The sequence below is a fragment of the Chroicocephalus ridibundus genome, chromosome 19 (assembly GCF_963924245.1).
Source record: "Chroicocephalus ridibundus chromosome 19, bChrRid1.1, whole genome shotgun sequence".
Lineage (NCBI taxonomy): Eukaryota > Metazoa > Chordata > Aves > Charadriiformes > Laridae > Chroicocephalus > Chroicocephalus ridibundus.
In genome coordinates, this window is record NC_086302.1 from 4,844,305 (window position 1) to 4,871,198 (window position 26,894).

Sequence of the window (26,894 nt, forward strand, 5' to 3'; positions counted from 1 at the left end):
TGGGCCGTGCCGAAGCCAACGCCAAGTGAAACCTGCACTAGGACGTGCGTGAATGACGTATCTTTGGGTTTGTTTGTCATCTTTGTTTTGGGTTTTGTTTTTGGTTTGGTTTTGTTTTTTGTTTTTTTTTTTTTTGGTTTGGGTTTGTTTTTTCTTTTTAATATAAATATTCCGTTTTTGTATTTTTGTATATTTTAATCTTTAAGAAAAGAAAGAGAAAAAAAAAAAAAAGAGAGAGAGAAAGGACATAATTCCTGCAACTTATTCTCAGGTATTCGAGCAATCTCAGGGATAAAATGCCTCTGTAGCCCAGTGCTGGACAGAGAGGAGGGTTTTTTCTAACAGCACAAAGACGTGACGAGGTTTGTATTGGAAGCGTAGATCTACCTCACTGGATGTTCGCTAGGTGGACTGACGTCTTGTCGAGCTTTTCGGTTGTGTTTTTTGCTATGTTTGGGATTTGTTTTCTTTTTAACTGTATTTTACTAGAGTCTCTTTCCCTTCCCCATGGACTGAGGAGGAATTTGGGTCTGTAGATCCGTGCGCGGGGATGGAGAAGCCATGGGGCAGGGAACAGCTGCTAGAGCCCATGTCGGCTCCCCAACTCCAGATTTTCTCCCAGCCTGGTGGCTATTGAGAACTGTCCTCCATTTCTCTCTCCTGTTTGCGCTCACACGTCCCCTCCCCGCCTTCCCGATGGGAATGCTCTGGTCCGCCCTGTTCCTGAGTCCTCCCGTTGTCCACGGGCTGGGATGTCACACAGGCTCCCAGCAGGCTGGTGGCGTGTGGCTGGGGGTTGGAAAGTCAGGATGGGGGTCGGAAAGTCAGGATGGGGGTCCCAGTCCATTGAGGTGGTCCCAGCCCATTCAGGGGGACACGGCAAGAGCAGAGAGCGGCTGGGGAGGTTGTCGGGAGACTGAGGGTTATCCTCAATCCTCTCGTCCAGCAGCAAAGGGCTGGCTGGCTGCCTGGGACCTCCTGGGACCAGGGACCTGGTGCCAAGGTGGACCCGAGTCCAAGGGAGGTGCAACTGCTCCATCTTTCTCCTCCCTTCCTGGCTTCCCCCAAACGCTGACTCAGGATGGCCGGGGAAAACTCCCTGGGTTTGAGGGGAAACTCTGGATCCCTGGTTTTGGGGCATTAACACTCCACTTTGCAGCCCGGAGGCTGGCTGGAGCCTTCCCAGGGAGGGCATCTCGCCGTGATGGCGTGTCAGGACGTGGGCGCGATTTCTGCTGGTTTTTAGGTAGCGATAGGTTTAGATGTAAGAGCAGGGCTGGAGCAGACAGGGAGCACCTACTCCATCCCTGCCAGCTGGGCGTCACCGGAGGGGATTTGCCAAGGATGCTGGAGCCCAGGCAGGAGGAGGAACTCGGTGTGGTGACTCTTGCCTCCGCTGTATCCGATTGCTGAGTGTGTCCCTTAATTATTTGGATCTTCTGTTTTTAAAGACGGGCATGACGTTGCCCTTTTCTACCTTCAGGGACCTTGCTCACCTCTGAGAGTTGTCAAAACATTACAGGCGGTCGTGTTTCTGGGTGAATTTAATCAGGCGCAGTCCGAAGGATCCAAATTCTCCACGTCCCGGCACGTGAGGGATGGAGAGCGGTTCCCCAGCCACTTGCCTGCTCTGCTCCAGTAGTTTTTATGGTGAGGTGGTGGTCTCTTCTTGGGAGGGTGGGGGGGGGAAGGACTTTTTAGTTCTGGACTAGCAACGGGATCTATCCAAAAACTACTTCAGGAAAACGGCTTTTTGTCCGAACGGGGTAAATGCAATAGAGCGCTGGGCTGCGTGTCTAAGCCTGGGCCTCGGTCCCGCCGCCGCATTGCGGGAGGGGCTGTTGGCCTTCCCCCGGCCCCTCGGTTGTGCCGGGGAAACTGCTGCCCCCCCCTAATTCTTCTATCTGTCTTAAAATCATGTAGGACCTTTCCCCCCTCGCCCCCAGTTTAACGGTTTGGTGATTTTTCTGCTAGATGTCTAGTGTGTGTAAATACCTCTGTAAATCTTTCCGTTTTTCTCTCAGTATTCTCCTTGATTATTGTTTACAAAAGTAAGAGGACAAAAAAAAAAAAAGAAAAAGGAAAAAAAAAGAATAAATAGCCAAAGCATCTAAATAGGTTACGGACCAGGGAGACAGGATCTTCTCTGTGTACTCTGCCTTGCAACTCTGTGTGGGGATATGAGCTCTGTGACCATCCCTGTCCTAGGCTGGAGCAAATCGCAAATGGCTTAGAGAATCACTCAGGTTTCCCCCGGGCCCAGCGTGGTACCGGGATCCAAGAAAACAGGGATTTTTATTTTATTTTTTTTTTTATCTGTAAAGGGGAAGCCACGTTGGAGAAGGTGGGATTGATTTGCATCTTCTCGTTGCATTTGCCCTCGTGGTTCTTCCCGTATCTTGACAATAATTAACTAAAATTGCTGCATCGCCACCCACCCTGCCCGTGCTGGGCGCTATGCATTACCCGAGTGAATCGCTCGGGGTCCTGCTGGAACTCGGGGGCGTTTGAATGTAGGAGAGAAAGCTGTCCCTGGCGAGGGGGTGTCCGCCCTGGTGCCAAAGCCTCGAGTCGCAAGATTTGCCTACGAGGGAGACGGAAGAATGTAATCCATGTTTACTGCTAGCAACCAAAGCTTGTTTGTGTCAAAACTCGTGAGTTTTTATGAAGCGGGTGGGAGGGAGGGAGGCAGGAATGGGGGTGGCTGTGTGCGGCTCGGGGGTGACCAAAGAGATTTTCCTGCTGGAGAACCCCCTGCAGCGCGATCCCCAATTCCTGTCGCTGCAGGTTTTCCCTCCCTCCCTTGTTATTATTTTTTTTTTTTTAAATTTGTTTTTGTACCAACTATGTAAAATGTGGTTGTTCTTTTTTCTTTTCTGGAAAAATAAAATTAAATAAAGACCATGGGCAATGGCTGCTGGTGATGTTCTCTGTGCGGTTACTCTTTTTTTTTTCCTTCCTTGGGGTTGGAGAAGCCCAGACCCAAACAGCGTGCTGCGTGGTGGGGAGGGAGCGCTGGGAACTGGGGTACCCCCACAGCCAACACACCCCACGGCTCCCCCGGCCAAAACCCACAGCTCCCACGGCCAACGCGTCCCCCACAGCCAACACCCCATGGCTCCCCCAGCCCAAATCCCACAGCTCTTGCAGTCAATGCACCCCCCCCCCGCCAACACCCCACAGCTCCCTCAGCCGACGTACCCCACATGTCCCACGGACAACACCCCACAGCTCCCTCAACCACTGCACCCCACAGCTCCCTCAGCTAATGCACCCTACGTGTCCCACATCTCCCTCAACCAATGCACCCCGCAGTGAACACCCCACAGCTCCCTCAACCAATGCACCCCATGTCTCCCTCAGCTAATGCACCCCACAGCCAACACCCCAGATCTCCCATAGCCAACGCACCCCACAGCCAACAGGCCATGGCTCCCTCGGCCTACAGCCGATACCCAGCCTGTTCGCGCTGCCAGCCTCCAGCCCCCCGTACCCAGCCTCTCCCCACGCCCCACCTACCCCCCCCGCCCCGCTCCTCGTCACCCGCGAACCCCCGACTTGCGCCGGCCGCGGCCCCGCCAGCCCCCCGCCCTCAACCCGCCATTGCGGCCCTCCCCGCCGCCTCACGGCGCACGCGCGCAAGCCCCGCCCCGTGGCGCGGCGCGGCGCGGCGCCTGCGCGCGCTTCCCGCCCTGGGCGCGGGCGGGTGACGCAGGCGGAAGGGCACGTCACCCTCCGGTGGAGGCTGAGGCGGCGCCGGCGGGCGAGGTAACGGGCGGGCGACCGGGCGCGCCTTCGGCAGCGGGGCAGCCGGGCAGCCCCTCGGGGGTGCGGTGCGGTGTGGGGGGTGTCTTTCCTTCCACCGGGTCTCTGCCGCCAGTCCCGCTCGGTCGCCGCTCACGGGGCCGGGGGGAGGCCTGAGGGACGCCCCGTCCCCGGAGAGCTTCCCTCGGGCCTGCCTCACCCTGAGGGAGTGGGCCCGGTGTCCTTCCCCCCCCTCTCCCTTCTCCGCTCGCTGTCGGTGGGGAGAGCTGCCTGCCGCAGAGAGAGCGGCGGGGGGCGGGGTGTAAGTGCTCCTCTGGCTGTACCCGCCCCAGTCACGGCCTTTCTGGTGCTGTGTTTATGCCTTAAGGACAAGGGGCTTCTTCGCGAGGGTTATTTTTTAAGATGACTGTGTGAAACCATATATAAAAGATCGGTTATCAAGCATTGGAACAGGCTGCTCAGGAGAGTGGTGGAGTCACCATCCCTGGAGGTATTTAAAAAACAGGTAGACATGGGGCTGAGGTACATGGGTTAGTGGTGGGTTTTGTCAGTGGTGGGTTTTGTCAGTGGTGGGTTGACGGTTGGACTCGATGATCTTAAAGGCCCCTTTCAACTTAGACAATTCTGTGATTCTGTCCTTGCTGTTAACAGCCAAAGGTGGTGTTGGAAGAGGGTGTTTTCAGGCTGAGCTATTCAAAAGGAGCATTAAGAGCTTTAGTAGCAGAGCCTGAGGTTCAGCGGTTCCTTGCCTTAATGTTTTGTGGCTATATCTGTGGCTAGGTGTCCCCTCCGGAGGGAAGAGACAGAGAAGGCCCATACAGCAAATTAATGCAATCAAGTGTAATTTGAATCTGCCTCAGTGCCTAGATGGATACCAGGTGGTTGGATCTGGACTGTTGCCCCCACAGCTCTCTCTTCATAGATGCTTTGCCCACATCTCTCAAGGTTTCTAGCTGGGAGAATTGAAGATTAACATGGAAGTTCAGCAAAATCTTATTAGCTCAAACCAGATCTTAGTATTTGATGTGCAGATAAAGTGGCAAAAAATACAACATTTTTACAGCTCCAGGGGCTAAAGTTCTCTACTTGTGAAGGAAAAGAAATATCAGTGGTGACACAAGTGCAGGGTAGTTGGTGATGCAGACGGTTGCTTCATTTGAAGGTTTTCCAGCAATTCCCATGCAAAAGCATTGAAGGTCAGTTGGTACTGCTGCCACCCTGTGACTCGCCTGGCAGTAGCCCCAATTGTGGGTCTGTGCTTGCTCACCAGCTACTTCTGCTGGAAGACACAGTAATGTGTTTTTCTTTTTCTTGCTACCAGCTAGTGGAAAATCCACTCTCATGACATACAGCTGGAAAACTCCAGAGCTCGTTTCTGAGCTTCTTCATTGTTTGCTTATTGAAGTACTTGTACAGATGATAAAAAGGGCCCCAAAGCACCTACTTAAAGCTTATTTTTCCAAGGTGATGGTTTGTAGAGTTGCTTTGGGCTCAAACAGAATCTTCTGTACCTCTAATCCCTTTATTTTCATCTTCCCATTGAAAAAGAAAAGGAGCTCTTGGTAAGACATGTCGTGGATCAGAGAAGGCGAGCTGACCATCATAGAGAGATTTTGTGCCAACATCATTAAGGTAAGGAAGGAATTTGGTTACCTGCGGTAAAGAATTGGTGGGTTCATCAGGGTTCAGCGTGGAACTGTCTCTATGACTGCTCTGCTCTAGAAAGATAGTATTGCTAGCAAGGGTGCATATTAATGCTGGCACTGGATGTACATCCCTGAACAGCATCCGGGAATGGAAAATTACTTAAGCTTAGTCTTGCAAATGAACAAGGTTGTAGGAAGTCCGTGCCAATAATGAGCTTACCCTCACAGACTTCCATGTTTTTTGCCCTTGCTGATGGAAGGAGGGAGAGACGCAAGATTGTCAGATTATGAGTCTTAAGAAATTAAACTGAGTTTCTCTTGATTAGAATAACTCACCAGTTCTAGGAAAATTCTGTCCTTACTCAGCAGAGTCTTGAGACTGGTGATGCTGTCCTTCCTGCAAAAGGATCTGTGCAGACCTAATGAAGTCAGTGGAAAGGAACACTCCTCTTCAGTGGGGGCAAAATCTCATGGCTCGTTTTGTTTTCTCTAAAGTTAATTGTATCTGTGAAAATGCCCTTGAACTCTGAAATAACAAATGCTTACAATTATCGCAGCATAAAACTGTGCATCCTCCCCCATGCCTGCAGAGTGGTAGCTGTGGCAGTGCTGTTCTCTCGGGAGTACTACAGTTCTCTGTTGTGTGATAGAAACAGGGAGGGCAAAATTGCTTTTCAGTTTAGGCAATTGTCAGTACTGATATGCTTTTTAGATAGCCTGAACTGGGATTAGCAAAGAGGTAATTAGCATCTTACTCTTTCCAGCTCCAGACTTGAAGCTGGGAGGTATGCATTGCACTCCTACAAATAGGTGGTGCTGCCAGGAGCAGTGGGACTAAACTCTCTGTGATGCAACGTGACAGCTTGGCTGTTCGCTTTCTGGTCTGTTGTACTTCTCCTTATTTTCTAGGCAGGTCCAATGCCCAAGCATGTTGCCTTCATCATGGATGGCAATCGCCGTTATGCTCAAAAGTGCCACGTGGAGAGACAGCAGGGGCATTCGCAAGGCTTTGATAAGCTGGCACAGGTGGGAAGGATGTTTGCTGCCTTTATGTCGCGTGTTGAAAGTTTGAGCTGTGTTCACCAGCTGACTGTGTTTACTGCTCGACTGGTGTATTGTGTTCCTTTTCTTTGCTGGAGTCAGGCCTGCGCTTGCAGCTGACGTTAGTCATCAGGGTTCCCAGCTCAAGCTCCTCTCTCTCTCTTCCTGTTATCCTGCAGAGTCATTCTATTCGTCTATTTTTTCCCCTCAATTAAAATATCTGCCTTACAGATCTTGAAGCTTTTAATTCTGTGAAGCAGGTTGAATTTCTTTGAACAGGTTTTGAAAAGTACGATATTGTATAACTTACAGTGTTATCTACAAGAAGTGCTTTCTCTGGGTGGATTAATCCCATCCATTATGGATTCACATCTTGTTCTTGAAGATGAATCTGCAGTTCTCATCAAGTGGATTTCATTGTCAGCTCTTGGTGATTGTTTCTTTTGATCTAGTCTTAGCATAGTGGGAAATGACAGGAAGGTTTTAGCAGTGGAGAAGCTGGGTCTTGCTGACCTGTCTTGATTGTCTGAGTCTGCTTATCTGACTTATGTTTTCCGTTATATTTTGTCTTCTTGCAGACGCTACGGTGGTGCTTAAATCTGGGCATTCAGGAGGTCACTGTTTATGCCTTTAGTATTGAGAACTTTAAACGCTCCAAGGAGGAGGTGGATGGACTAATGGACCTGGCAAGACAGAAATTTAGCCGCCTACTGGAAGAACAGTAAGAATTGCTCTCTCACTCTCATGCCTCTATCCCACAGGGTGGAACTAAAGCAGAACACGATTAAGAGGTGTTTATGGGGATGTTACAAGTTGTGAAAATGGATTAAATGAAGCTATTCTCCACCTCCAGCTAAAGATTTGTGTTGAGGGGCCCTCCCTACCTGGACGGGATGTACAGCTCCTCAGCACGCACAGTCCTCAAGCACACCAGGTCTGTGTCCATATCATATGGCTTAGTGTGCAACAATCCCATCCAATCAGTTGGGACGGTACAGCTTTCAGATAAGCACAACACAATTAGAAATTCCTCCTTAACGCTAGTGTGCTAGACGCCTTGTTTTCATGAGGTATCAAAACCTCCTCTTAAATTCTGTCACAGTATTCTTGGGAGATCAGAGTTTAGCTCAGCAACTTGCTTTGCGATAACTTGAGATTTCTACATGTGGGCACATGGTGTGTTAAGTCACTTGCTGGAGTTGGAGAACTAGTTCATTTATTGTACGTACACGCAACTAGCATGGATCTGAGCGAGCAGAAAGTGGTGTTACAGTGTCCTGTTGCTCAGTGGATATGTTTGTTTCCCCACACCTGACTGGCGCGAAGAGTGGTGCGTGGAAGGGGTGCTAATCTGGCTAAAGTAAATTTGAAAGGCAGTGAGGGAGCGCAGCTGGAAGAATGGGAGGGAGAGGATAGCGTATGCGCACTAGTAGAAGTTGGGAAGATCAGGGTCAAAGAGGCCATTTCCCTGATTTCTACCCAATGTGGCCCTTTGTCAGGGAGTTTGTAACACCGGACAGACAGCAGGAACCTAAAAGATCCCATAGGATGTCCTGTTGGCTCGGAATAATGCTATAGCAGGCATGGATGGTTTCCTACCTCATGTGACATTCCCTCCACCACCCCCATCACGCCCTCATTGATACATTAATCTTTCCTTAACCTTTCTGTTCCAGAAAGTAGTTGTGCTACTCTGTGGGTGACCATTAGTCATCTTAATTTTTAATTGGCTATAGATGCACAGAGTCTATGATTGTATTCTAAGTTTTTCATATGGATTTTCATAACTTCAGGTAGGAATGCCTAATCTGTGATCATTTTATAGTCCATTGCTCTTGTGTGTATCTTAGGAACTTCTATGGGGAATGATCAGTTTCCCTTTGTGGAATGGTTTGGGATGATCTAGTCTAAGCCAGCTCTCAACACCTGAAAAACATTTGGTGATTTTGCCTTTTTCTGGTTCTCAGTTTTGCTGAAGCTATGCCCGCTACATGGCTCATGTTTTAATTTGGTGGGTGTTACACAAGGCAAATGTGGCACTTGTGCAGTAGAAACTGGTCTGTTTTCTGTAGTCCTCACTCTTGTTGTTGGGTGTAGGGAGAGCTTGAAGAAGCACGGTGTGTGTATCCGTGTCCTTGGGGACTTGCCACTTCTGCCCTTGGATATTCAGGAGCTGATTGCCCAAGCTGTGCTGGCAACTAGGAACTACAACAAGTAAGTAACACACAGTTTAAAGCAGCTGATACCTCACGCCTTCCTCTTCTACCCAAAGGCTGAGACTTGGCAGACATGCTACACAGTGTTGGTTTTTTGGTTTTTTGGTTTTTTTTCTCTTTGTCCTACAAGCACACATAACTGTTGTAGATATTCTTCTCTCTGTCATCTACTGACCTTCCCTAGGTTAGTCTTAACATCTTTCTCCTCTTTTCAGGTGCTTTTTAAATGTCTGCTTTGCATACACCTCGAGACATGAAATCAGCAATGCTGTCAGGGAGATGGCATGGGGGGTGGAACAAGGACTGCTCGAACCCAGGTAACTCTTGTCTTTTGGTGTGAGGTTTCACAGATGACGACTGCCTGTCTTACCTCCTACACTTTATTAATAAACCTCTCAGAAGCCCAATGGCTTTTAAAGAGATCTCATTAAACCAGTATGACTGGAACAAATGACTTAAAGTTACTATGCAATGTTTGGTTTTTATTATTTCGGTTACCATGGTGATAAGATACACAACCAAGACAGAAGAGAAATTAGGTCTGTGTCTTAAGTTAGTTTAAATGTGAAGGCAGATTTTATGCCACAACAATTGGCTGCTTGGCTGGCAGTCTTAGCTATGAGGTCAAACAACAGATGAATCACGAGTACTGAACTGTTCCTCCACCCTGGAGGAGATGGAGTAGTTAGCACTCTGCTCTCTGCTCCAGATGGAAGTCCTCACAGTCTGGTTCCACCACTGTATTATGTTTCAAAGAGCACGGGGCGGATGCTGTGGGGGATGAAAGAGCATTTGAAATAGCCTGTGGAGCAGACAGCAGTGTCCATCAGAAGCAAGCTGGTGACTGGCTGTGGTGCAGCTCCACCACCCAGTTTTAATCTGCAGTGCTGTGTTTTTAAAAAAAACCCTCAGTAATTCTGATCTAGTAGTGCCACCTCCATCGGGACAGGAAAGTGATCTTAATAAGATGCATCTGTCTTTCTTAGTGATGTGTCTGAATCGTTGCTTGATAAGTGTCTGTACACCAACAACTCCCCTGATCCAGACCTCCTGATTCGAACCTCTGGAGAGGTTCGGTTGAGTGATTTCTTGCTCTGGCAGGTAAAGTCTTTGTTTTCTCCTTGAAATATTCCATTTTTGCTTCACAGAGTGTTCTACTGACTCCAGGCGTGAGCTGACCTGAGGGCTCTTAAACTCTCTCTGCAAGGGGTTGGGTAACTTCTTGGATGGACTGAGTACTGGGGCACCTCTGAGGAGTCTGTTTATTGTGGTTCTGTGATTGCCTAAAATACCTTGTGGCACTGAAATTGTGTCCTCCTGAAAACACTTCATAAGAAATCACAAATTAGTCTAGCTGACAGCAGTCAAGGAAATCATGAATCGCTCATCCTTTTGCTCCTTTTCTTACATTTAGGTAATTCCTCATTTGATTGGTAAATTCCCAGGTTTGATTAATTTAACCTGGCAATATTCTTCCTGGGATGAGGAAATCCCGGGAAGGATTTCTAGATTCCTGGGAGAGGTGTTTGTTGCCTGTCAGCTGTAGGTATTGGAGGTGTAACCCTATAATGTACACGTAACGTACGTGCCTGGCTTGTCACAGTTTCAGAAGTGTTATTTGACTTTCATAGTGAAACAAGACCCTGCAAGACAGGTTCTAAGGATGGCAGAGTCAAATCAGCCTGACTAGGCTGCTAAGCTAAAACATAATAAGTTCTTAACGCATAAAAAATTGATGTTTTTGAAGTTACAGTATCCAAAGCTGCTTCCATTTCTCTTTCTCCTGTGCTAGGCAATACTGACTTGTTTGTAAGCCAAACTTTGCAGGATAGCATTTGAGTCAAGCTGCTTTACTTAAAGCTAACATCTTGTTTTACATGTATAATGTGGAGCCAAAACCCAGTTGCCTTTGAGCACCCACATCAAATGTTCCTGTTCTGACTTATGTAACTGGCAAGTTCACAGAAGTTGTCTGGCTTGAGTGGTGGTTGCCTACCAAGGCATCTCCCTCTCCTCCCTGTATTTTTGGGCGTCAATGCTGCGAGCTAACATTTTGCTTGCTCCTTTTGGTGGTCGTCCTGGCGGAGGTAGTCGGAGGCTGAGCTTGTAACTAGTGAAGCGTTCCTGAGGGAGTCAGTGCTCTGTGAGTCTGGCTGGTGTGATGCCTCTCTCCCGTGCCGTGAATTACAGCAGAAGCAGTAGAGGAGAAGGTGTGCTTGTGCTCCCACTCTGACAGCTCACACACCAGAGCGTTAGTGCAAATTTCCCTTTGTTAACAATCACGTGGGTGATCCTGACCGCCCCAAAGTAGAACATTGTGCTATTCAGGATGATTCTCTGCTGTCAAAGAAAATGTCCTTACGCTGTTTTTTGTATTATAGAATTGACACTAAGATTTTCTATATCATTACAACTTTGAATCATGCAGAGTCCTTTTAAGTGTTAGATTTTGTAGTAATGGTCATAGGAACACATTTACCTGGAACTGTGAGGGACTTGATGGCAAAAATAGGTTTTAACTTGAAATCTTGCATCTTTTCAGTGCACTGCAACGCTTAGATTCATTAAGCACTTTAAATGCCGTGAGTGGGCAGCAAAGAATATCATGAGATGTCATTTGATGAATGGCTTAAATGTCATGTCCTGATCCTCAGTTCATCTGTTATTCCCTTAACTCAGCCTTTGGTAGTCCAATGTTGCTATTTTGGTTTTGTTATATGTCCATGATGCTTAAGCTATTAAAAATACCTCTGTGAAGACGAACATAGCATTAGAAAGAATTCTGCTGGTATCTCTGCAGGAATGGATGACTAGTGTCCCAGCATTAAAAACTAATTAGAAAAACTCTACATTGTGAAATTTCAAACTCTCCTGGCTGGCATTTATTTCACTTTAAGTGGATAACACGGCCTAGGTAAAATCTTTGTGGGGGAAACTGGCATTGTTTGACCAGCAGAGCTGCATCTTGATGTCTTTTCCCTTGTGAGATGATTGAATTGTTGGTGATCTCGTTTTCTGCAGACATCCCATTCATGCCTGGTGTTTCAGTCAGTCTTGTGGCCAGAATATTCCTTTTGGAATTTGTGTGAGGCTATCCTTCGGTTCCAGATGAACTACAATGCTTTACAGGTAAGGGAGCCTTAGGGAGATGGAAAGCTCAACACAGCACATTATCCGCACAGCGATGAGCTGGAGATCAGGTGAGAGTGTGTGAAATGGGAACAAAGGAATTGTTCGTTTACTGTGGTTAGTTAAGATCTTGTTTCATTAGCAGCTAATGCCACATGTGTTGCTTCTCCTGTACCCATATGGCTTGTTACAGCATCTTAGCGTGTGGACAGACTCCTCTGCTTTTGGGAATATCTAAGGTATCTGAAGTCACCACTGTGTCTGTTACTCATTGTTTGTTCCACCAGCTGGAAGTATCTGTCCTCAGCTGTCAGGACAGAACAAGCACTCCTGATTTGCTACAGGGCAAAATCAGCCAGTTTAACTCAAACCATTTCATCAGTGGTTTAAGCAAAGATTGCTGAGTTTACTCTAGAATGAGCAGGGAGAGTTTGCATGCCCTTCCTCTAACTCTGCTATTGTTTTTAGGGTTTTAAGAAGTGGGTTTAGAGTTTCCTCTCTGGGAGCTGAAGTGAGGCTGCCTGGGCTGTGAGACACTGGACAAGCGTCCTCTTCTGGGTCCAGATGTGCCTACTGAAGAGACTGATCTTATTGCTGGTTGTCATTGTTCCTCCCCTCTTAGATCTGTTGTTATGAGCTCTCCCTGGCCTGGTTCGGATAAATCTGGCCAATTTAGTAGCAATTTAGTAATTTGGCTATTTTTAAGCAAAACAAATTTGGGAGCTGGAGTGCTTGATGGGGAAATCTGGGGGGGACAGCTTGTGGCGCAGAGACAGCTGTAACTGGCAGGAGGAGGAACTCAGAGTGGCTACTCTTACCTCCACCACATCTGATTGCTGAGCGTGTCCCTTAACTATTTGGGTCCTCTGTTTTTAAAGACATGCATGATATTGCCCTTTTCTACCTTCAGGGACTTTGCTGACCTCTGAGAGTTGTCAAAGAGATTATAGATGGTTGCGCTTCTGGGTGTATTTAATCAGGTCCATTCAGTTTGGAAATACCCAAATTCTTCGAGTCCTTTACCTCTTTTATTCCTATTTCTGCCCCAAGTCTGCCCTTTTCCTACTAGCAATTCATTGTATTAATACAACTAATGGCAATTCACCTTCTGCACGAAGAGGAAAGAAAAAAAGGCAGTAGTGTTTGTCATTGACATTAGCTTGGCCTCTGTCTTGAACAGTAAGGTCACTGTTCTGATTTGTTCCTAGTGCTAATTTCTGATGGGTAACAAATGCTTCTTCTGTTCCTAGCTAGTCTCGTCTTTCTTAATTCCTGTTTGTGGCTCTATGTGTGTTCATGCTACGCTATTATTAAGGTTTCTTATCGGCCAGATTTGTTCCTTGGTTAGTTTTCTTGCTGTGAAACCTGCTTTGTCCGCAGTGTATGAGGCTGCCCTTGTTTTAAGGGTGCAGCCCAGTTGTGCAGAAGGGAGAACTTCTCACTCAAAGGAACTGCTGAGATTAAGAAGCTTCCCCCCACCTCCCGCAACACACACACATTTGAAATACGTGATCTTGAAAGCCAAAAGTATCTGGAGCTCTTGAAACAAATTACCTTGCTGGAAGGGATGTACGTCAGTGGGAATGGTGGGGCTAGGGGGTTGACTTGCTGAGAAGACAGAATATATGACAGCAGCTGCGTCTGACGTGGGAGAGTGCTGCTGTGTTCTGGACACTGGAGGCGGTTACGGTGTGGATTGGCAGCTGGATGGAAGGTTTGACAAGGTACAGAAAAAAAACTTGATTTGGAGGCATTTCACAAAAGATATGCTCCTTCCATCAACTCAAACAGCATCACTTTTAATGGCCATCTTCATTTTCCCATTAACCTGTTGCTCAAGGGAGGCTACTGGCTGGTTGTTGCTCACCCCTTAGGCCCAGGATCAGGTTTAACCTGCTGGTAGTGCATGGTAGACCTAGAGAGAATGCAGATGTTGGCTGGCAAGCCTGCCCTACGGAAGTGGTCACACTGGCTCTTTTCTGGTGAATAGACAGAATTTCACTTTGTCCAAGGGTGGAAGTCTTATGCTGAACAAGCTGACGATCTTTGCATTTCAAATAAGCAGAGCTACAGGAGTGGAGTGCTCCCAATTCAGTGAGTTTTCTGTAGCTAGGCATGTTTCTACTCTCATTCCCAGCGCAACAAAAGCTAATTTATAGTGCCAGAGCATAGACTACTGACTTGGGTGCAGGGAAAGTGTAATGAAGAGTGAGTCAGGCTCTCATTAGAATAATTATTTCTTTTTGCTCGTTTGAAATGCCAAGCCCTCTCTCAGTGTGTGCATGTCAGGTTATGTCACAGTGACCAGTTTTATTCTTTTTGAAAACAAAAGCTTAATATTCCTGCATGAAGATGTGTTTTTAGCAGCCTGCAGTTGGAGGCTGCAGGCTAGGATATGTGCAATAAGAAAAAATCCAAAAGCGATGTTCTGCAAAAATATTTCAAATATTTGAAGGGTAGGCAAGGATAGCTACTGCCTTTACCTTTCTCCTGCCCATCCTGCTGTGTCTTGAGCTGGTATGTTATGAGATCACAGGCATTTGGGAATGCTGAGCCCACTTTTGCCTTTTTACTGAAGCTGATTAGCTCAATACCTGATCATCAGCTCAGAGAATTGCCCCATAAATCATTATTCTGAATCCTTGAAAATCTTTCAGCTGCCATGTGAATAGCATCAAAGACACTGGCGAGGAGAGCTTGTGTGCGCATCTGTGGTTTGAAAGTCCTCTTGTATGCTGTTCCTCTCTGATTCCGGTATCTGAGGGTTTTTCCACAATCTGTCGTGACCTTTACCTATTTTAACTAGGAGTTAATGCTGTGAGCTGACTTATGTCTTAGGGAGAAGGTCCAGAAGGATATCCCTGTATTTTTATATTTTTTTTTAAATAACCAATCTAGCAGGCTTCCTCAAAGCGGAGGAGGTGCGCAGAGAGCCACCCTTCATTTAACCTGCAGATTGATGGCCAAGCAGAGGCTATCTCTTCCATAACCTATGTGCCTTGCGTCTGTACCACAGATGAGCTGAAAGGCCTGATAAAGTGCTAACGCTCTGCTGCTTTTCACTCTAGAAGGCCCGAGACTCCTACATGGAGGAAAGGAGGCGACAACAGATGGAAAGCGATCAGGCTTATGTGACAAAGAAGCTGCAGCAGGAGGGGTTCGCGTCCCATGGAGACTCTCGGCGTCGACGGACACTGTTGCAGAAATGCACCGCCATGCGGGAAGAGAGAATCCAGGGCTTTCTACAGGCACTAGAGCACAAGAGAGCGGACTTCTTTGAAAGATTGTGCACTGTGTCTGCATGACATAGGTGCTGGGCTGTTCTTGGGAAGATAATTTTTAACCGCGTTAGAGGGAACAGCTGCTGCCCAGAGGAATTCACTCGGTGTGGTTCTGCATCACGGATGCGGGGCTGCTGTAGGACTTTACGTCCCCGCTGGTCCTGTCCGAGGGCAGGGACAGAGTACTGTGAACCTTTCTAGTTCTGTGAATGCTGCTGAGGAAGGTAATGCCGTCCTTCTGTCTCGCCTCCCTGCCCCGATGATGGAGAATACAGGCACCCCACCATATCTCTGCTGCTTGATACTTTACAGTGACAAGAAGTTAGCTAAAATGAGCCTCCAGTTCTGTTTGACTCCTTGTGAGTTGGCCCAGGCAAACCAATTCAGTCCTGTTAAATCAGTCTGGACTTGAGTTTTTTTCCGTGGCTTCGCAGTAGTGAATCTTCTGTTGAGATCTCCTCTGCTGTCCCATAAGGGGAGCCTTGCTTTCTGTAGGGAGAGGATTATTCCTGGTGTAGAAGGGAGCCCTGTGCCAAGCGGTGGCAGAGGTAGTCCCTGCTGCCTGCTTCCCAAGAGCATCTTGTCTTTTCCCCACCTTACTGTCCTCATTTTGATGTATCTGCTCTTGGCTTCCAAAGAGCTAAAGCGAGGCGGTGTCAGCCTTGCTGTGAAGGCAAAAAAAGCTTCATCGCGTCCTGTGATCCCTTCTGAGCAGTGTGTGTGGGGAAAACCCAAGTGCCGAAGACACTGATATTGGAACAGACTGACTTAGGAAAGGCTCCGAGCAGGCAAGGAAAAAACATTGGTTGGGAATTGACTTCGTGGCTTAAAAAAGGAAAAGAAGGTGCCTAAAACCAGGTGATGGACGCAGTATGCTAAATCCCTCGAAGACCTCTGCAGAGCTATGACTTAACATCCCGTTTCCAGGGAATGAGGGTGGGCTTAGTTCAGGAATACAGGAGCCAAAACCAACCTCTGCCCCCAGCCAAAATGGTTTAGAAGGGCTGTTTAGCTGATTTTAATGGGAGTGGCTGGAGCAGCTGTGGAGTGTTTGTTCTCAGTTTTCCATCGGCAGGGAGATGGACCACCTAATTTCCAGGATTGTTTCCGTCTCTGATTTCTCCTGGATTCCGTCCCCATGGTCAAAATAACAGAAAATGTCTTGATTTTTGTTTCTGGTGCGCGTGCGGGTGCAGCAGTTACTATTGCTGGTTTTTAAAGTGTTCCTTTTTACCTCCAGGTGAAAACTAGAAAACACAGATTTAAAAGACTTGTAAGTGCTGCAAACTCAGCACTCTGAATGTGATTGTGAAGAGGAGAACTACCATTGTCAAATCGTGAATAAAGCGTATTCATACCAAACTTACTTTAAAAAAAAAAAAAGCCGAACATCTAGAAGTACGTAGAGCTTATTTGAAGGTGTAATGAAGTTGGCATCCAGGTCTAATATAATATTGTTTAACCTGTGGCAGACTCCTCACCTGATTGCTGTTAAACTGGAAATTATTTGAAGGCTGTGTTCTTTTTACAGTCTAGCATGAGCAATTTGCTGATACCCCAGGGCTCGGCCGAATGAAGCTCTGCGCACAAACCTCCTCTCGCGTAAGTACCAAAGAGCAGGTTGGATGAACGCATGCCGAGATGATGGGAGCTGTCGATTTTTAAAACTTCTTTTGCCCTGTTTTATTTTCTCCGTCTTCACGTTTCAGGAAGTTGTCTGTGGAAATAGTTTGCTCTCCATGAGACAGAGCACTCTCTGCTCTGCTTTGCCAGGCTGATGGGGAGACTGTCTTCTACCTGAGAATGCGTTTTTTGCCTTAAAAAACACCAGGTTTTCAGTTGTGTTATGATGATACAGGTGACCAAAACCACAGTGGTGGTTTTCCACAAAGTAGAGGTACTGTTGCAAGTGTGGTAATTGAAGGATTTGGTTTACAAAAGGCTGGTAGGGAAAGTTTTAATCCCTTTTATAAAAGCCATTGTTGTAGTAGGGGAGGAGAAAAAAGTCAGGCCTTCAGGCAGTGGAAAAAGGCTTGTGTTACCTGGCAGTTTGTTTATTCCGCCTGCGTTAGTTATTCTAGCAAAATACCAGTTTTCCCTCTAAGCCTCCCTTCGTTAGAGGCTGAGTGTAAGTTACGCAGGCAAACTCCCAGTTTCAGGAGCGCGTCTTTCAGCCGCACTGGTGGAAGCAGAGCTACAGGCTGCCTTTCGACTTCCCCAATTCCTGTTTATGTGGTGAAGATGCAGAAAAATCAGCACAACTGTGTGTGGGGGGAAAAATGTAGCTCTTCTGGTCTGGAAAAGCCTGAGATTACCCGGGGAGGGGAAGGAGGGAGAAGCTCCTCTTCTGGATGAGGTTCAATTAGAAGCTTAAAAATTGTGGGCATGAGGAAGGGTGTTCTTTAATGGCTGGATTTGTGGTGGAGGGGCTGTGCCTGCATCCGCGTGGGGGAAATGGCCCGTTTTGGAAGGGGCTTCCTGAGTCCCTCGCCACAGGTGAATTTGGTGTCACTTTTCTTACATTTTGATATTTTTTTTTTCTATTTTAGCACCGCCTCCTCCTCTCCCTTACTCTCTGTCCATTAACGCTCCCCATCTCCCTTTCTTTTTTTTTTTTTTTTTTTTTTTTAACAGGAAAATCACGGTAACCCCGCGTCCCCCGTCCCTGGGAATTGGGGGGGGGGTGTACGAGGAGGGCGGGGGGGGGTCAGTGCTGAACGAACAGCTCCGCTCCCCTCCGCGCCGGAGCGTTTGCGGCTCCCCGGTGTGTGTGTGGGGGGGGGATATCCCCTGTCAGTCCCGTTTTTTCTCTTTTCCCCCTTATTTTTGCCTTCTACCCCCCGGGGTGTTTCCCGCCGGCGGAATATGGGGGGGGGGGGGAGGGGGCGCGAGGCCCCGCTGCGCGCGCGCCACCTCCTCAGCGCGTCCCCCCCCCCATCCCCGACTGGCCCCACCCCACGTGACCCCCGCCGTCCAATGGGCGGGCGGGGCGGTGGGGATCCGGCTGGAACCGGTTGGGCCGCGTCCGGCTCTATATAAAACTTTATAAACACCCGATTCGAATGTAGTGGGGGGTCGGGCGGCCAGCACAGCGCAGCCGGCAGGGAGGGAGCCCGCCCCGCACCGAACCGCGCCGTACCGCCGCTCCCAGCCCTTCTTCTTCCCCCCCCCTTCCCCTTCCCCTTCTCCCCCCCCCTCCCCTCCCCTCAGCTTCTCGCCGCACCGAGGGCGTCCCTCACCCTCTCCACCCCCTCACGCCGACAGCGCTCCCTCTCTCTTTCCCCCCCCACCACCCCCCCACTCCCTTTTCCCTCACGCACAACGCGCCCGCGCGGAGCCATGCCGAAGAGAAAGGTACGTGGCGCCCGCCGGGCCCCTCGGGGCCTACCGTCTCGCGGCCCACCCCCACCCCCCCTCGGCTTCCCTGAGGAACGGTGAAGGGGGGGGGGGGGGGGGGCGGGACTATGGTTCCCAACCCCCCCAGCTCCGGGGCGGTAACGGTTGTGCGGCCGCGGTGGGGGGGGGGAGGGGGCGGGGCGGCGCGGGGACCGTTAACGGGCGCGCGCGGTTAACGGCCGCGGGGGAGGGGCGCGCGCCGAGCGGCGGCGCCGGTGCGATCCGGTTGGTTTTGGCGGGAGGTCGGTGTGAGGAGAGGGCGGCGGGGGGAGGGGAGCGCCGGTGGGGCGGGAAAGGGCGGGAAGCGGCAGGGCCGCTTTGCCGCCAAAACCGCCGCCCCCACCGAGGGGAGGGCAGCCGTGGGCGGGAGTGGGGCCGCCCTGAAGGGGCAGTGCCGCTTCATCCCCCCCCATCCCGCCCCCGGGGAGGGGGGGCTCGGCCGCCCCATCGCTCCCGCCGCGGCCTCCGGCCCCTCCCCGAATCGTCGCGGCCTCCGGGGCGCGGTGAAGGCCTGGCACCCTCCCGCTGCCGTTTGGAAATGTTCCCTTTGCGGATTGGGGGGGGTGTGTGTGTAAAAATAACGGCTGTTGCGGGGATGGGGGTGCTGAGGAAGCCTCCCCGTAACTCCCCGGTACGACTTGTGTTTCCCGTCCTAGGCTGAAGGAGATACCAAGGGCGATAAGGCCAAAGTTAAGGATGAGGTAAGAAGTTCAGTATTTTGAGAAAGTTGGATCATAAAGTGTTTGCGTTGGAAGATGAGGTTTAACTTCATCAAAATAGAAGAATTGGGGAGGGGGGTGGAGGGTTGGTCTCAGTTGATTCTTGACTTTTCAAAGTACTTACTGTTAACCTTAACCATGAAAAATCTCCTGAACTGCTAACTTAATACTGTTAGCAGTGATATAAACTGGGATAGTTCCATATTTCTTGAGAATGGGGAAAAAGTTAAATAAAACCTTAAACATTAGTTATGGGATTTTACTACTTTGAAATGGGAGTTTGTTTATGACTTTGGGAGTTTATACTTTGACATGTTGAAGTCAATCATTTTCCTTTTTTAACAGCCACAGCGGAGGTCGGCGAGGTTATCCGCTGTGAGTATTCTCTTGTTGAGCAGAGATGTCACAACACCTGGTAGTTCTAGGCAGAGTTATGAGGTACTGCATCTGTGAGAGCTGTAGGTATTCTGGAGAGACACATTGTTCAGTTGAAAGAGAGTGACTGGCTTAACGAACTGCCCCATTGTGTGGTGTTATGGGAGTGGTAGAATAATTGACAAATCAAGTAAGTATTTCAATTTCAAATGTTTGTATTTGCTTTCCTACAACTAAACTGCTCCTGTTGAATGTTTTTTTTTAAAGAAGTAGTATGTGTCTCTTAAAATTTTTAATTTGAATAACACAAGGTTTTTTTCCTCACTTGCAGAAGCCTGCTCCTCCGAAGCCAGAGCCTAAACCTAAAAAGGCAGCTCCAAAGGTGAGCTGTTGTGTCAGTGCTGTTACTGAGAGATAAATGGGTTACGAGGTTTAGATTTGTCTGGTAATAACTAATAAAACTTTGAATTACAGCATATGTAGTGATGAAATCGAGCTGCATCGTCACTTCTGTAAAGTTGCACTGAAAACTTTTGAATTTTACAAAGCTTGAATAAAAAATGCCAAAGTGAAGACTCTTCACTGTTGTTGTCAATCTCTTAAACATGGAAACATTTGTGTGTTTGCATTCTTCTTGGGCCAACATCCAGTATTGATTTTTTTTTTTTTTTTTTACCATTCTAGTTTTTGGATTCTTGTGGCTTAATAAGTGGATGTTGGTAATTGTAATGGTGTATGTCATCTTATGTTTACAGAAGAGCGAGAAGTTGCCCAAGGGAAAGAAGGGGAAAGCTGATGCTGGCAAGGAGGGAAACAACCCTGCAGAAAACGGAGATGCCAAAACAGATCAGGTATAACAATGGGTCTGGCAGCTTGTCTCGTGCCAGACTATTATTTTGTTCTGTATCAAACATAGACAGGTCTAGGCTTGCGCTAATGACGAGGAATTACTGCTTGATCGTTTAGACCTGTTGCTTATGACACAAACAACACATCAACAGATAGGGAGGGGGGTGTTGCTTGGTTGGTGAAGAGTTAAAGTTGTCTGTTTGCCAGTTGAAATTGCCACACGAAAGTTACTGATCTGAAAGTGCATAAAGTTTGCACCTAATAAAGCAACTTCAGCTTGAGTTTTATGGTTCCTCGAATGTTAGATTTCATTTTGTTAAAAATTACTATGGTGCAGGCCAAAGAGCAGTTCTCTGAACAGAAGAAATCTTATTTAGAAAAATGAATTATCGGTTGTTGGCGCAAGTGCGTGCTCTATATTGACTGGTTCCCCTTTTTCTTTTAGGCACAGAAAGCCGAAGGTGCTGGTGAAGCCAAGTAAAATGTGTGAATTTTTGATAACTGTGTACTTCTGGTGACTGTACAGTTTGAAATACTATTTTTTATCAAGTTTTATAACAATGCAGAATTTTGGTTTACTTTTTTTTAAGCTATGTTGTTAGCACACAGACCGCTTCGATGTTGTGTTTGGGGGGGGGGGCGGGGCGGGGCAGTGGGAACAAATGTCACTTAGTCTATTTCTCGGAACCTAAATTTTAATCAGAAAAGCTTTCCCTGTCCCCTGGGTTTTGGAAGCAGGGCTCTTCCTGAATAGAGGAGGAAGGGATTCCTCCGTGCTGCACGTCCGCTTAGTTCTGTGAAGTGCATCCGAGTGAACATCGGAGCTCCCAAGATGCCTTTTGCCAACTTGAAAACCGCAGTTTGTAATGTCCTCTGTATTTCCTTTCGCATCCTCGTTGTTTGCCTAGAGCCTATCACTCCAAAATACGGCAAAACCGGCATTTTGGGACTTACTACTCCAAATGCATTGTCAGGTGACCCAGACTTCTGGTGTCTAATGGGATAAAACAGCTCTAAAAGGAGCTGTACTTCCTCTTTTATATTGTGGATCTTCAGACTAAGAAAACCTTCATTTTAATTTTTTTTTTCCTCTAAAAGTCAGGGTAGGTTTGTGAAGAGTTGTTAAACAACATGCTAAATGTGAAAGTGTCCACCCTCACTCTAAACTTTTCCCTCTACAAGTATGAAATGACGATTTCTTCGGTTTTATAGCAACTTTTATGTTTTGGTAGTCCATAAAGGGAGGGGAGTTTGACGGTTGTTGTAAAATGTTGCAGATTGTAGCCCATGTCCTGCCTAAATTACCATGATTGTTTATGAAAAGTACCTTTAATAAAGCTGGATACGGTTTGGCTTGGACTGTTCTTAATGCCTTTCTAATTTCTCTTGCCTTTATTTCATCTCTCATGTGGTTAGTGGCAGAAGAATACTTGCTGTGTACATGTATGCGTTTGTATTGAGGCGATGTTTTGCTAATGGCCAAGGATTTGTTTTAAGCATCTTAATTCAGATAATTAATTCAGTCTTAATTCACAAGGAAAAAGCGGTATTTCCTTACCTAAAAGCTAGATCGCTGCAGGGTGTTTTGAAACTCTTGGCTTATTTAGGTGTCCCAAAATGGAGCATGTAAGTGAATCTACTGAGATAAATTATCTTCATTATTGTCTAAAAAGCAGTACTATACAAAAAGGGGAAGAATATAGCAATCTTGCAGTCGCTGTGTAGAAAAATAAATTTTGGTGAGGTTTTCTTGGTAGTGAAACCAGAACTAGCTCCATAAAACTGACTATGTGTTACATTTCTGCACTTAAGCTTGAATATTGTTGCTTCTGCTAATCAAATACAGACTTTGCAGTGGTAGTGACTAAGCAGGAAACAAGATTTGTTGAGTAAAAATGCACCATTTTTATAGTTGCTACTTTACACTGTAGAGCAGAGCCAAACCAAAAACCCTAATGTGTGAATGTCCCCTTTGGTAACTTTCTCAGATGGAATATTTTTTCCACCTCTGCTTGGCCTTTTCTGGGGCTTCAGTGTCCGTTCCCGTGCTGTTTTCAGAGGGAATCCAATGAAAACGGACAGGGTGGAGCTCCACATCCAGAAATCTTTGGTGTGTGTAGAGTGCTAGAAATACTCCAGAATGGCTGGACATACAGAAAACAGCCAGTTAGAAATGTACCAATGGAATTTTTTTTTTTCCTGCATTATCACAGCTGCTATGTCTTAATTTGCCTTAGCAAATGTAAGAAAAATAATGTTTAATAACCATGTGTGTACCCCACCCAGAAAGCAGTAGCTTAGAAACGACCGACAAAAATACTGACAATTACTTGAGCAACCAAGGGGTAGGATGTCACAGTAACGGAAAGAGGGAGAAGAGGCCTGAACTGTCGAGGGCCTTCTCCAAGAGAACCAGCTTGTGAGAAACTGTGGTTGAGATGATGAGAGAAAAGCAGAAAGTGAGTTTTCAGATTTATGAGAAAAAGGCTGTTAGGGTGTTGTGACATGGCTCTGGTCTGCTCTGCCTCGTCCTGCGGAAGAGACTCGTTGCAGGGTTTGAACTCTGGGTTTCCCCATGACTCTGAAGTCTCAAGTACAAGAGGGAGATGAGCCTTGAGGCTGTGGAACCGTCCGAGACTTGGTCTGGGTGACACTGTAAGCACTTTCTGGGCGGTGAAATCAGAATTTCATCCAATAATAATGAAATGATTACATTAAAACAATACTCTAATTAAATGTTTTTAAATCAGAACTTCTGAAATGGCCTACCTTGCTTTTGTAGAGCCTTGTGGTGTTGGGCTTCTACAAAGAGAATGAGCAGTTCTAAATGAAGCGGCTTTTGAACGGGTTGCTGCTGGCCCGGTTGCCAGCTGGAATGCTCCGGTGTTCTCTGCGAACGTCTTTGTGGTTGGAAGGTCTCTTCAGCCCCTAGTCATTCAATAAAATACTGCTAATGAAGTGTAATTGCAGGTGTCTTTTGTTGTTGTTGAAGAACTTACTACTTAACTATTACTTAATCTTTTCAATACCTAGAAGTCTAAGCTGTGTGTTGCTGTCCTGTGTGTTACTGTGCAGGGCATCTTCCCCAGCCGAGGAGGAAAATTATTATTTCATGTGGTAATTGCCACCTAAGTTTCTCTGTAGCTCCTCAGCCGTGCTGTCTTACTGCAACCGGTGAACTCCCAAACCTCACTACATCTCGCGTGTACCGAATCGACTGCCTTAATGTCTCTGCCACACATGTTACTTCATGCTGATCCTGTAATACGGTTTGGAAAGTGTTGATGCTTTCATTTTTTGCTACAAAACTCCTGTATTTTCCTTTATCCTGGTCTGGAATCTACTTGCTGATCAGAATGTCCCCTCTCCTCCCTACCTGTAAAGCTTGCTGGAGAAGTTTCAACCTGCCAGGATGATCTGTGCCGTGGCGAGGCGAGGGTTCTACATGAAGTGCTGCGTATATTCGGTGCTGCGAGATACCCACCTCGTGCTACATCCGAGGTATTTCCCACTGGACGTGCCCTTGTGCTGGAGTTATTGGCTTATTGGGCTTGACTTGACACGCAAGGCTCATCTTTTTCTCCTGAAGCAAATACAGGGTAAGGGATGCTAAACACAGTAAATCCAACTAATTAGTTCTGTAAATTAAAAGCTAAAGAGCAGGCAATGCTGTGCTGCAATCCGTGCTTGTTTAGTGGTTAGAACAGCCACAAATCTGCATCCCCAGCTGCCAGAACGCCTTAAGCTAAAAATAAGTTTTTCTGTTAAATCGTAATCATTTTACATGGAAAATTGTCTCTGTGTATTGTCTGGGAATGTGATTTATGCTGCCGGGTGCATTTAAAAAGCTGGCCTGTCAGGTGGTCTTTGCATTAGCATGTGTTTTGTCCTATTTGTTTGAGTTTATAAAAAAAAATGACTGGAGACCACCGGGGCTTGATGGAAACAACGCTAACACTAAAAACCACCCTGTTGAAGGGTAGCGGTGCTACGCAGTAACGTGCAATTATTTTCTAACTTAAAAGACAGAGAACGTCCTATTTTAAATCAAACTGAGGATCTGAGCTTTGACAAACCTGGGTATGCACGACAGTTCCCGCTTGCAGCTGATGAATAGGAAAGACCATGGATTGCACTAACTTTAGGAAAAAAATACAAGTACGAGGTGTAGAGACAGTCAGAGCTCGGTTGCATTCTTGGGCTCTGCTGGAGTATCTTATCGAGGAATTGGTCTCTTGTGGAAGACATCATCCTCTGTTTTTTTGACCACTAGCCTTCAATACTTCTCAAATATTGATATTTTGAGGACCGGCAATGAAATTTTGGAAGGGTAAAAGTGCACTGGGATCCTGGTGATGTTCAAACAGCTTCGTCTTTGGTGGTTACTGCATGTCTTGAAAGCTGGGCTGGGCTGTTGGGCAGCGCGGGGTACGACGGATGTGACCTGTACTAAGACACAAAAGCTTTTTGTCTTTCTGCCAATTACCCCAGTTCTAACATTCGCTGTCAATTTACATGATAATTTTTCTTGCTCTGCTGTCTGATACCTTTCCCTCCTTCATTTTATCTGTCCTCTTGCAGAAAAACTTGCGGAAGAGACAGACGATGAACCAGAAGCCTGTTGCGATATGCTGGAGGAATCCAGCTGCTCATATGCAAAGGGGAACAGCCACGTGCAGGATCCAGAAAATCACCGGTGGCAATAGAAAGGCGAATGAGTACGTTCCGTGTTCCTTATCAAGCCTTGAAGAAGTAGCTGCGTACCAGCGTGGTTTAAATCTACGTGAAATTAGTGGCTGTGTCACTAAATTGTTTCTCAGTTTATTAATTTCAGCACAAATTGTCTGGGAAATAGACACAAGCTGCTGTTTTCATTTATTTGCCTCTTAATAGGCAAGATTGCCGAGTTCTTAATGGTGCTGAGACCTTTGGCAGGCTTCCAGCAGAGTCTGTGGATGATTCTGGTTTTCCTAATACTTCAGATTTTTGCTGGGGTCTTAAGAACTTTTAGATTACTGAGAAACGATAGAGCAAAGTCTCTGGACCCCCCAAAAGCAGTGTTCTAAGTGACAATTAAAACTGAGCAGAAGTTAACGTGAGCTAGTTATGGTAATCCTACAGAACCATCTTTACCCCAACTGTGGTTTTATTTTGGGCTAAAAAAGGCACATGAACAAATGAAGACTCCCCGGGAATGACAAACTCCTGTCCCCCCTCCTCCTAATGCAGTGCACTTGGATTAACAGTTTTGAGTTTCAGGATAATTCCCTCCTTCAGTGGTTTTCATCTTGCACTCGCGGAGCTCAATTATATTTGGAAAAAGTGACAGTATACTCCTCGTGTTGGCCGAGCCCTGCCATGGATGGGTATGAAAAGGAGCAGGGAAGGAAAGCGTACTAAATTTCAGTGAGCACGCCCGGTGAATATTGAGTTGCAGGATCATTTGTGCCTGAAGAATCGCCGAGCTTGATGGCACAGGGATTTCATTGTCCCTAAATCATCCCAGATATGGTAATACCGTACCCAGGGACTAATACTGCTGACTGTAATTTCTGAGAAATGGGTCCTTATCCTGCAGCTCATAGGGATGAAATGGAGCTATAGTTAAACTCACAATTTACAAGGCGAGGCCGTCCGTGTTGGCAAGGGATGGGAAGGAGATGGCACAGGGGAAGCTGGTGCTGAGTAAAGTTCGATTAAGGCTAATGAGGAGGAGATACCGACTAATAAAGAGCTTTGGTAAATTGACATTAGGAAGACTTCTGCGTGAAAGGCTGGGCTTTTTTGTTTGTTTGTTTTAAACTATTTTAACAATTTTGGTTTTTAACCATCTCCTTGCAAAGGGAATTTTTCAGGTGCCAGTAAATCTATGAGTTAGCAACAGAAAACATAAGGGAAAACTTGCTAAATGTGAGATCTATTAAAATGCATTAAAACCTCCAAACAAGAACATCTCATCACCTTCGGTGCGTAACGCCAGCCTGGAGAAGATACTAAGACGACACAGAAGGAATGGTCCTACAGAGGCTGCAGATGACCCGGGTGTGTAACATCTCATCGCTCCGCCTCCCGAAGCACCTGCAGCTACTGGAAGACTTTGCATTTTGCTACTGGATGCTTAAACCCCAAACTTTCTAGGTTTCCCCTTCTAAACAGATTCGATCGTGGATTTCATTTTATCTTACTCAATTATCCCACCGAGTTTACTTTTGGATCTTTTAACAAATTTCCCTCCGGGCAACAGCCCTCCCCCGCTCTCAGGCTTGTTGGTTGCTGTGCATACTGCAATCACAAAGCGAGAGAGGAGTTACTATTAGATTACTATTAATCTAGTTACACTAGATTACTGTTTTAGCATTGCCCAGACAGGAGATTTTGTGTGCCTTTATTCTAACAAAGTGGTATCTTGGTGCTTATTGTTGATCGAAACAAGTGTTAGATAAGAACTGTATGTAGTATTAGGGGTTCTCGGTCTAA

At 47.0% G+C, this 26,894-nt stretch overlaps 3 protein-coding genes across 8 annotated transcripts in view; all 3 read left to right on the top strand.

Moving 5' to 3' along the window:
• The first annotated feature begins 3,651 nt into the window (after window positions 1–3,651).
• On the top strand, window positions 3,652–16,545 carry DHDDS (dehydrodolichyl diphosphate synthase subunit). 4 transcript variants are annotated; one of them, XM_063355936.1, is made up of 9 exons: window positions 3,652–3,768; window positions 5,314–5,397; window positions 6,321–6,437; window positions 7,031–7,173; window positions 8,550–8,666; window positions 8,884–8,985; window positions 9,655–9,769; window positions 11,690–11,797; window positions 14,866–16,545. In XM_063355936.1, exons 2-9 carry the CDS (start codon window positions 5,335–5,337, stop codon window positions 15,100–15,102), a joined length of 1,002 nt encoding a protein of 333 aa, XP_063212006.1. In that variant the 5' UTR covers window positions 3,652–3,768; window positions 5,314–5,334; the 3' UTR covers window positions 15,103–16,545. The 4 variants fall into 4 exon arrangements, with proteins under 4 accessions (XP_063212006.1, XP_063212007.1, XP_063212010.1 ...); XM_063355937.1 differs by having other exon boundaries at window positions 3,697–3,768; window positions 5,319–5,397; XM_063355940.1 differs by lacking the exon at window positions 3,652–3,768 and adding an exon at window positions 3,811–3,828.
• A 1,278-nt stretch (window positions 16,546–17,823) lies between these two features.
• On the top strand, window positions 17,824–21,781 carry HMGN2 (high mobility group nucleosomal binding domain 2). The gene is made up of 6 exons (XM_063355943.1): window positions 17,824–18,432; window positions 19,131–19,175; window positions 19,539–19,568; window positions 19,900–19,950; window positions 20,324–20,419; window positions 20,863–21,781. The coding sequence occupies exons 1-6, from the start codon at window positions 18,418–18,420 to the stop codon at window positions 20,896–20,898; spliced, it is 273 nt and encodes a 90-aa protein (XP_063212013.1). The 5' UTR covers window positions 17,824–18,417; the 3' UTR covers window positions 20,899–21,781.
• Window positions 21,782–21,912: 131 nt separating this feature from the next.
• RPS6KA1 (ribosomal protein S6 kinase A1) overlaps window positions 21,913–26,894 on the top strand; it is a 55,977-nt gene continuing 50,995 nt past the window's right edge. For all 3 annotated transcript variants that reach the window (XM_063355931.1, XM_063355930.1, XM_063355932.1), the window contains exons 1-2: window positions 21,913–24,016; window positions 24,999–25,135. The gene's annotated coding sequence lies outside the window, so the exon portion shown is untranslated. The remainder of the gene's footprint in view (window positions 24,017–24,998; window positions 25,136–26,894) is intronic.

Bases quoted from the DNA above. Each gene is read 5' to 3' on its own strand.
- DHDDS (XM_063355936.1), top strand. From the start codon at position 5,335: ATGTCGTGGATCAGAGAAGGCGAGCTGACCATCATAGAGAGATTTTGT. The intron at 9,770-11,689 runs GTAAAGTCTTTG...CGTTTTCTGCAG, and splicing joins GTGATTTCTTGCTCTGGCAG to ACATCCCATTCATGCCTGGT. The intron at 11,798-14,865 runs GTAAGGGAGCCT...TTTTCACTCTAG, and splicing joins TGAACTACAATGCTTTACAG to AAGGCCCGAGACTCCTACAT.
- HMGN2 (XM_063355943.1), top strand. The intron at 19,951-20,323 runs GTGAGCTGTTGT...TTATGTTTACAG, and splicing joins CTAAAAAGGCAGCTCCAAAG to AAGAGCGAGAAGTTGCCCAA. The intron at 20,420-20,862 runs GTATAACAATGG...TTTTTCTTTTAG, and splicing joins GAGATGCCAAAACAGATCAG to GCACAGAAAGCCGAAGGTGC.